Source organism: Eptesicus fuscus, chromosome 20 (genome assembly GCF_027574615.1).
Source record: "Eptesicus fuscus isolate TK198812 chromosome 20, DD_ASM_mEF_20220401, whole genome shotgun sequence".
NCBI lineage: Eukaryota > Metazoa > Chordata > Mammalia > Chiroptera > Vespertilionidae > Eptesicus > Eptesicus fuscus.
The window spans coordinates 25,062,386-25,071,682 of NC_072492.1; the positions used below are offsets into that span (position 1 = coordinate 25,062,386).

The window sequence follows — 9,297 nt, forward strand, 5'->3', positions numbered from 1 at the left end:
TGAAATAGCTCCATGTTCACAGAATTGAAGCAGTAACCTTAGAACTACCACAGTTAAGCAGCCCAAGAATCTACACAAAGCTTGGCACGTAGTTGGTGCTCAAAAATATTGTAAGCAACTAGTTAATGATGGATTCTCCAATAAATATGTAACACACATTTAACAACACATTATAAAAGTCCAGGCATTGATTTCCTAATTGTATTGGCATAAAAATCTTTACTATCTAGTAAAAATAATTAACAGTATTCTATAGAAGTTATGAAAAAAAAAAAGATGTATAAAAAATTAAAATCGTTGCCTTGGCTGGGTTTCCCAGCAGGTTGGAGCATTGTCCCGTACACCAAAGTGTTGCAGGTTCTACTCCCAGCCGGGGCACATACCTAGGTTGTGGGTTCGACCTCCAGCTGGGGTGCTTACAGGAGGCAACCGATTGATGTTTCTCTCTCTCCCTCCCTCTTCTTTCCTCTCTCTCTCTCTCATATCAATAAAAAAGGGTATCTTTGGCTAAGGATTAAATTATAATAATAAGATAAAATAAAAATCTTCTAGTTGAGTTAGGAGGAAGCAACATGCCCACTTGTGAGAAACAGAGTTGAGACACTTGTAGATGAGGCAAGGGAAGACGGGCAATTTGGGACTGTAATAAAATAACTGCAACAGAAACAGCCATTTAAGAAGTGTCAGCAGCAATGAGTATTTATTATTTCGAATGAAATGTACATTAAACTTTTATATAAAAGTCATCAAAAGTGCTATATTGGGTTATTTTAATATTAATTTAATCCCCTCTCCTATGTCATCTAGTAGTTACACCCTTCACCCCTTTCTTACTTTTGATACATCGCTACAATCATCTAACATTGTCCAATGTTAAAACATAAAAAATATTAGTTCATTCTTCAAGAGAAAGTACCACCAGTCAGTCATGAGTTACTGAGAGTAACAAGTAAAACAGGTGCCAGACAATCAACTTATTGAAAAAAGAAGTTATCATAGAATTTCATAGAAGTGTGCCAAGTCCAAGGCCATGGAGACTCTCGGCAGCACATTTTTGTGATACAGCTTCTTACGCCTGTGGGTTATTCCACGTGGAGGCGGGTCACTGGGGCGCCAGAACCGTCCAATTGTTTTCTCATCTTTTCTTGGCTCCTTTCCAAGGTGAACCAAATGCTGTCTAATGCTGCACACCTCCCATGACCCCGACAGGGTTTTAATGTGGGGGAAAAGCTGATTTTGCAATCTGAGAAACAGCCCTTAGAGTTAAGTTTGTCATTAAAGAAGATGCAAGTCATTTCTCGCGCACGAGGACCTGCCCCCCACCCCTCCTCCATCCACTCCCATTCCCCTAGTCCGCTCCTGTGCCAAGTCCGACCTCTCCCACAGGAGTTCGGGGCGAATTGGCTGCCGCAGGGAAGGCAGGATGTTCCGCCTCAGGCCTCCCTTGGTCTCCTTCAGTCCTAAGCAAACAAGCTTCTCCGGTTTGCCATGAGAGCTGTCTGACTCTCGCGTCTCTTGCCTTTCTTGTGCCTCTGTCTCAGCTTCCAGCACAAGGCGCTGGAGGCCAACAAAAAGAGTCCCGAGGAGAGAAGGATCAGGCCCAAGATGGAGATGATGGAGCCGTGGGAATTGAAGCTGTAAGCCACGGCAGTGACCACTGTCCCGGTGATGAGGATCACCACGGCGAAGGGGATGAGGCAGCGGTAGCAGGAGAGCTCAGCACCCCCGGTGGCGGCCATCAGCTGAATCTCACTGACCACAGGGGCCGTGGTGACCACGACTTCACTCTTGGGGCTCTTCTCCGTCGTCCCTGGCTTGGGAGACTTGGGGGTTCCCAGGATCTCCTTGACAGGCTCTTCGGTCATTTTTACCGCGGTGTTTCCTCGCTGAGTTCACAGACTAGACCTGGGGGCTCTCACCAGGGTGGAGGCTGTGGAGGAGAAGACGGGAGACTTCAGCGAAATGCAGGAGAGCGATCCCCGCAAGGAACAGGAAAGGGCTGCGGAGGCACCGCTGTGTCCTTTTCTGCAGGGGAAAATGCACGTGAAAATAAACCCGAATTTCTATTTCTAATGCTTTGCATTCTTTTTTGCATTGGGCAGAAAGCAAGATAAAGCCGATCACCATAAAGAAACAAAGATATGAAAAGCAGGAAGCACTTTGCAGTGTTTAATAGACCCTGGCGGTCAACTCATGTTTTACTAGCCTTTCCTCCTTGCCTATTGCTTCTCTTTCCTCTGAGCACACCGGAGAACCTCGATCCGAATCCAGAGATCTCGTTCAAGGAGGCTACTTTATAAACAATGCTTCGCACAGTTCTTTCCACGACTCATAGCAACTTAGACTCTGCCAATGTTTCCGGGCATAACACGCATTCTTTCCAAACTCTCACCCATTCACTGCCCATTGAACCAATGTCAAGACCAGAAGCCAGCGTACCAATGAGGTTCTTCTACATCAGCCAGATAGTCAGCAAGTCTTTACAGGGTGACTACTAAGCACAGGCCACCATGTGTCCTGGGACTTGGGTGTGGATGCGGTTCAGTAAAAATTCAGTGACAATGAGGCTAAGATGTGTGGATCTCAAATGTGGCAATATCCTCCAATCCATGTGAAAGGAATGGAAAAGAGAAAAATTAAGAAAGAAAATCAACAATTTTTGGAGGCTATCATTGGACACTTTTATGCACTAAAGATATGATTAACTATTAGAGTAATTTTCAAATTTTCCATTCAACTCAACAAGGATTGTTGATATGGTGTGTACCGTGCTGAGGGGGAAAAATGCTAGGTTTTCAGGAAAGTTTTACAAGTTCATTTTGTCCCCATGCCCTTAGGCACGAGACTTTCTGCGATGCATGTCTGTAAATAATTTGAATGTGAACATTTCTGCACAAAACCCGAGACTCCATCAAAAGCATCTGGCTGAAATGCTGCCTATGAGAAATCAGTGTAAACTCTTGTCTGCTGCTCGGACACGTTAAGTCATTCTTTTTTGTCCCTCAAAAGCCGTCTAGGAGCTAACGAAGTTAGCAGTGTCTCAATCCTACCCAATGATTGGAGACATTGGTGAGAACCATAGCCACTAAAATATTTTAGTTTTTCAAGCTCAAATCAAACCCTGAGCAATGAAGCTAAATATATGAATTATCTATTTGCATAAAAATTTTAGTCACCAAATTAATCACTGCTGTCCTATGACACCCTAAATATTGGCTGAGCCAGTAAAAGGATTTTTGAGATTATGTCTGAAAGAAAAAAAAAAATCTTCACCCCAAAGCTGAGATGTAACCTAATCTGAAAATGAAGGTCTGTCCCCAAACTACTTACGTGTTTCTCAGGGAGAAGCAATCCATTACCAGGGAAACCACTCCACTTGGTGGGGGGGGGCGGGGCGGGGAGAAACCTCAGAGCCGCAGCTTCTTCTGGTCAGCTTCTGGGAAAAGAGCCTGTAACAGCATGTCCGTCAATGAAATAAATCTCCTCTGGGGAAAAAGGAAAGATAGAAAAATCTTGAATTATATGGTCAGTTTCAGATCCTGGAGTTCTTTCTTTCACTCTACCTCTGTTCCTAAATGACGCTTGTCTTTCCCTCTCTCTGCTTTTATTTCCTCCCCCTCTGATCGCCCCTCCCTGTCATTTCCCCCCCCCTCACTTCTTTCTTTTCCTCGCCAGCGGATTCTGAGTTTTGGCTCCCCCCCTGCTCAGTGACATGATAAGTGCGAATCGTTCCCGAGTCCCTAGAGACAGGAGCCAGCTTTTACTTTATTTCTCTCACAGCACTGACTCAGTAGACTGTGCTGCATTACTCATGTCTTCCCCAGCCAGACCTGCCTCGGGCGCTTCAGGCATTTTCATAAGGAAATCCCTGAGTCCGCTTTGCAAACCCAGCCGAGGGGACAGAGCCCGGGGGACAGACCCTTTAGGGGGGCAGGAGCAGCTGCGAAGTCCTGGGGCAGCTGAATTCAGCCTCTCAGCCAGCAAACCAATCTGTGTTCCTAGGTTCCCCAGTGTTCTTCCTTGACTTGGCCATCGGCAGCTTAAACCCTCTTGGTTGTTGTTAATTCTTTTAGAAACGCGGTGGGAGATACAGATGTTTGCCCTAAGAGGGAAAACGAGCCATCATGGTCTACACATGATGACTTACTACCTCTGGGAGGAGGTCACTTTGGTCATGGTGAAATTATCGTCATCATTGTCATTTGCAGAGCTTCTCCTGTGGGCTGGGCACGTGCAGTGCGCCCGCATGACCATGACTGCTCCCTCGTGTACCAGTGAGTTTATACCTGAGTTTACCGATAGTTTATAAATGAAGCCCAGAGAGGGTAAGTGATCTGACAAAGGTCACACAGAAAGAGAACGCCTTGGTTCGAACCCTAGTCTTTAACGAGCATAAAAATCACAAGGTGGGGGGGTTGTTAAAGGTAGATTTTCATTCATGGGTCTGTCACAGGGTCCTGCCCTGTGAGGATGTGCGGCTCCTTTAAGGAGCAAGATATTTCCAACATTCAGACACCTAGGGCATAACACTTCACCCTCTCAAACAATAAAGTTAAAGACGCACTTCCCACCCCTCTCCCTAAATGGCCTTATCAGTTTATACTTTATTAGACAAGCTGTTTCAATCTTAAAGCCCCAGGTTATCTTTTTGAGGGGAAAAATGGATAATACTGAGATACTATTATAAGCTGGCCTCTATACTTGTACAGCTAAAAGTTATCCATCCTTTATTTTATAATCTATACAAGTTTCGATAACTTCTTTTTTAATAAATCCAGCAAATCTACCCACCTAGATTGAATCTCGGGAAATATTTCCCCCCTTTTTTGAAATCTCCGATGTTAGATTTCTCTAACTGCTGGCAGAGGGCTTGGGTACTCACAGGCATCTCACCTCTGTTCTACGAGAGCCTGCTCCTTCCAGCGTCATCCAGCAACAATACCTTGCCGATTTTGTCATAAAGGGGGAGGGACTAGCGGTCTTTTCTCTCTAGAATGGAGCCAGAGAGGGCTTGGGCTTCTTCTTTTTGAAACGTAAAGTTGACAAGTCCCTGAAGAGGCTGAGGGGAGGGATCCCAGCCTGCTGGGGAGGATGATCCCTGGAGGGCCTCAGCTGCCCCCATCCTCACCCAGGAAGAGGCTGTCACGTGGTGTTGAAGATAAGGAATACCTAGAGCCAGCCCTGTCAGCACTAGCCATCGTTTTCCTGGGATGGGGGTGGGGGTCACTGGCTACATAAATTGGAGATTCTTGAGACTCTCTTATAAGAGCAGCGGTCTGCCCACTGCAAACTTGCCTTTGGGGGCAATTCCTGTCTACTTCCTAGCATGGGCTGCCTTCCCCTAAACAGTCCGATAACCCCACTGAAGGTCAGAATATCACCTCATCCTGCGGAAGCTCACGTTGCCCCATTACCAAAGTCAAAGGTACGCGAATCACCCAGAGAGAAGCCAGAGACACCTTTTCCCCTGGGGAGCCTGCAGCCCAGTCTACAAGGAGGGGCAGTGAGTGTATCCGTGAGCCCCGGAGCCTGTGGGCAGGTCTGTCATTACTTGTAACAGCAGAGCTTTCTTCAGCCTCTTAGACTTCAGGTGTCATATTCCCCCTCCTTCTCCTGCCTAGACTCACAGCTGCCCATCTCCAGAGCCTAAGCAGATAATTGGGGATTTGCAGTGATAAACACACACAAGTCGGAAGCCTTGGGATCAAGCGGAAACGGTACCTGAAGAATAAGCAGTACCACTCTAGCGGGGACGCACACGCAGTTTTAACCTCTTCAGACGGGAATTCAAAGCCAATTCCCAGTGATCGGCGCCTGATGCCTTTGAATGCACCCCCGCCCCTTTTTTCTACTCCGTGCCAATATGATATCAAACACTCCTGGGAACTTCTAAAGGGACACCTGCCCCCACAGTGAAAAACCTCATCCGTAATGCAGCTAGCCTTCTGTCTGCAAGCCTGCTTTCAGAAGGGAGAGCAAAGCTTTCGGCCTCTTTTTAAAGCACAGGGCTCCAGGAGATCCCTTTACATTTGGAGAACGTCTCAGAAAGCTTCCAATCAACGGGTTCCATCTCTAACCCCCTCTCTCCATCCCCTCCTTAGACATTCAACAGTTCTCTCCCAGATCTTTCAAAGAGCAAGGCAAAGATCCTTACCTTTCCCAGCCAGAGTGGAACTGAGACAGCTGCCAGCCCTGGCCAGCAGCAACCCAGCGAGGGAGATGCAAATCACTGCCCTAGGGACCGTGAACAAAGTACTCAGGCTTAAACACAGTTAAGGGACCGGAGAAAAATTGGCGAGAGGAAATCGCTTCCTTGCTGCTGTACTGTGTTCTAGTTCTCTCTAGGAGAATGCGATGCATATTTTTTTTTTAAAAAAAGGGAACCAAGTTTGAAAAGAATGTTCTTCTTTGTTTTTCTCTCTTTCTGTTCTCTTTCCAGGCTTTCATTTTTCCAGGTTTTCCCTTTTCCAAAGCCCCATCCTGTTACTATCCCTCTGTAACACCTGGGACCTGCAGAAAAGATTTTATCATTCCCCTTCTGTACGTCTAGGTGGGTGTGGGGTTGGGAACATGTGTGGGGGATGGGGAGTGGGACGGTAAATGAGTCTCTTTCCCTGAAACCCGTGAGTAATACGAGGAGTGGAGGACGAGAAGGGTTAATGGTGAAAATGGCATTTGTTGCTTTTCATGGGCAGTCTCCCTAGCAGCAGAGGAGTGGTTTTATCTGCTCCTCATCAGAGGACAGCGAGCAGATAAGGATGGAAATGACTAGACCACCTTCCGCCTAAGGCACCATAAACAACAGAACCCGGAACACTTGCTGTTCCAGAGAGAACTCCCCCCAAACTGGACAAACCTCTGTTTACTTAGAAACAAAGTTATTTAGGTGAGGGGATATAGATGGGTAAGGGGGCAGGGGCATGGCAAGGACCATGCCAAAGAGGAGATTGGGCCTATTTCCCTTCAGTGGAAGCCAAAGCTTTTCAGGCTCTGGGTCCGAAAGGCGGACATTCTGATTTGCCCCGGAGCCATATGCTTTTGAAGACCTGGAAACTGCTCCTTGGGAAACAAACACACTTTGTGAGGAGCAATGCCATGTGCATTCGATTACTGGCTCCCGTGGACTTTCGGTTTGCTTTCGCTTGGTGTGGTTGCGTTGGCCCCTCTCCAGCAGCCCTGAAGGTGCCAGGTCCTCCTGGCCCCCTGTCCGCCTCTGCGTGCCTTTGATCTCGGCCCTCACCCAGCCCCATTGGACTCAGTGAGATGCAGGCAGCTGGCCAGGGTTCTCCGTTCCAGGGCTTCTTTTAAGGGTGTGTCTGCATTTATGTTCTGAAATCACGGACATTTGGGAAAGGGATCTGTGCTTGTGTGTTCGTTTTGGATAGCAGACATGCTATTATTGCTCCCCTCCCCCGAGGCACTTTGCTTTGAGATCTAGGATGTTAAAGAGAGATCTGATAGTACCAAGAGGAACAATGGGTATACCTTAGATATAAAATGTATTTTACTATTTTCTGGTCAACTTCCAGGTACCAGAAACTCATAAAATCCATGTGTCTATAGACAGGAAAACATACATCTTTTAGGTGCACATCCGGGTCACCATTCTCTTACCCGTTTTGTTCTGAGTCACTATGAAAGATGACATAAAACAAAACAACAAAAAGAGTCACTGAAATCAAAGGACACAGTGGGACCTTTGGAAGGGGCTAAGTAAATCATCTCTCACTTCAACAATAACTGTCATTCTGGCCTCAGATGAGAAGAATTGATTTTCTTGTTTCAAAATCTGAACCTCTGCTGACAATGCTACGCCCCTGATACATTCCCAAGTAGCGTGAATAATCCTTTACATTTATGTACATTATTCTTCGGAGGCCTGAGATGTGGAAGATCAGCGGTAAAGGGTTATAGCAAATTGGGCTGACAACTTCCCAAGACAAGGGCGTGGCACTTGGGTCAGCCTCCCCCAGTGTGCTAGGGCCATGGTCGGCAAACTGCAGCTCGCGAGCCACTTGCGGCTCTTTGGCCCCTTGAGTGTGGCTCTTCCACAAAATACCACGGCCTGGGCGAGTCTATTTTGAAGAAGTGGCGTTAGAAGAAGTTTAAGTTTAAAAAATTTGGCTCTCAAAAGAAATTTCAATCGTTGTACTGTTGATATTTGGCTCTGTTGACTAATGAATTTGCCGACCACTGGGCTAGCGGGTCATGGACTCAGGGGCCTGTAGGAAGCCCACCACACTTGTCTTTTCCCAGGAAGAGAAGAGAAGAGACATCCATGACTCACCCGTTTGCTACTCTTAATACCTGATAGGATGCCTTTCGACCTCCCATTGGCCTCTGGTGACAATGTCCCTGTTCTGTCCATAAAATGATGTGCACATCATGTGATCTCAGTCGACTCCTAATCAGCACATCATTTCTTGGTTTCATCATCAATTTGGTGCTGGGCGATTTGGAACCGCTCTGCCACATGTAAAACACTAGTGACCTATGCCGTCCTACAAGAGTCAGTTAGCTTTTCTTTGTTCCAAGTTCATCGAGCAGAATAAACCTCAGACCTGATCCCAGTCGTGTAGTGCTGGTCTTCAAATGACTCACACAGGGTGGGTGTATCAGTGCTGGCCCTCCCCCAAATAACCAAAAATGCAGTTGAAACCATAGATTTTAAGCTCTGTGCTTGGGTAAGGGGAACATCCAGTATATTTTTCACAACAAGTAGTTTTTGCTGTTTCCATTTTTTGGAGAAAGAACTGAGGTGAAGATGTCACTGTCCCAGGTTTAACTCCAGGGCCTGGGCTCCTTCATCCTGAGTTGACCCAGCCCACAGGCTCAGTTTGAAGAGGAAAGGAACCATGTAACACCGATCAAACGTCTAACAGGCACCACCCGTAATATATCTCTATCTTCAATATTTGTATTTTAATTTTACTTATGAAGAAACCAAAACTCAGCAGGGTTCAATACTTGCCTGGGATCCACTACTAGGGCAAGAGGCAAAGCCAGGGTTCAAGTCCAGGGGCCTCTTCTATGTTGTACTATGAGGTCTCTGTTGCTTATTCATTTTTATTAGATTAAGTGTTATTAGCATATCCTAACTTTAGCCTACAGTCCATTTTCTTGGGTGGAGGATGACATATTCTCACTGGGTTTACTCTTGGAAAAGCGTTCTGAAAAGGGAGTCCCTCTTGCTTCTAGGATGATGAACCCTGATGTTGCCCATAGACATGTGGGTATTGAAGTAGAGCTGCATTACTAAGCAGATTTGGGTAGGATTGAGACACAAGCCAGGGACCA

The 9,297-nt window shown here is 46.4% G+C and overlaps 1 protein-coding gene across 2 annotated transcripts; it reads right to left on the reverse strand.

Moving 5' to 3' along the window:
- Positions 1-678: 678 nt before the first annotated feature.
- Positions 679-6,203, reverse strand: TMEM100 (transmembrane protein 100). Of its 2 annotated transcripts, none has more exons than XM_028154788.2 (3): positions 6,155-6,203; positions 3,331-3,485; positions 679-1,930 (listed from the first exon to the last, which is right to left on the reverse strand). In XM_028154788.2, exon 3 carries the CDS (start codon positions 1,863-1,865, stop codon positions 1,461-1,463), a length of 405 nt encoding a protein of 134 aa, XP_028010589.2. In that variant the 5' UTR covers positions 1,866-1,930; positions 3,331-3,485; positions 6,155-6,203; the 3' UTR covers positions 679-1,460. The 2 variants fall into 2 exon arrangements, with proteins under 2 accessions (XP_028010589.2, XP_054565226.1); XM_054709251.1 differs by lacking the exon at positions 6,155-6,203 and adding an exon at positions 2,440-2,600 and having other exon boundaries at positions 3,331-3,562.
- Positions 6,204-9,297: the final 3,094 nt, after the last annotated feature.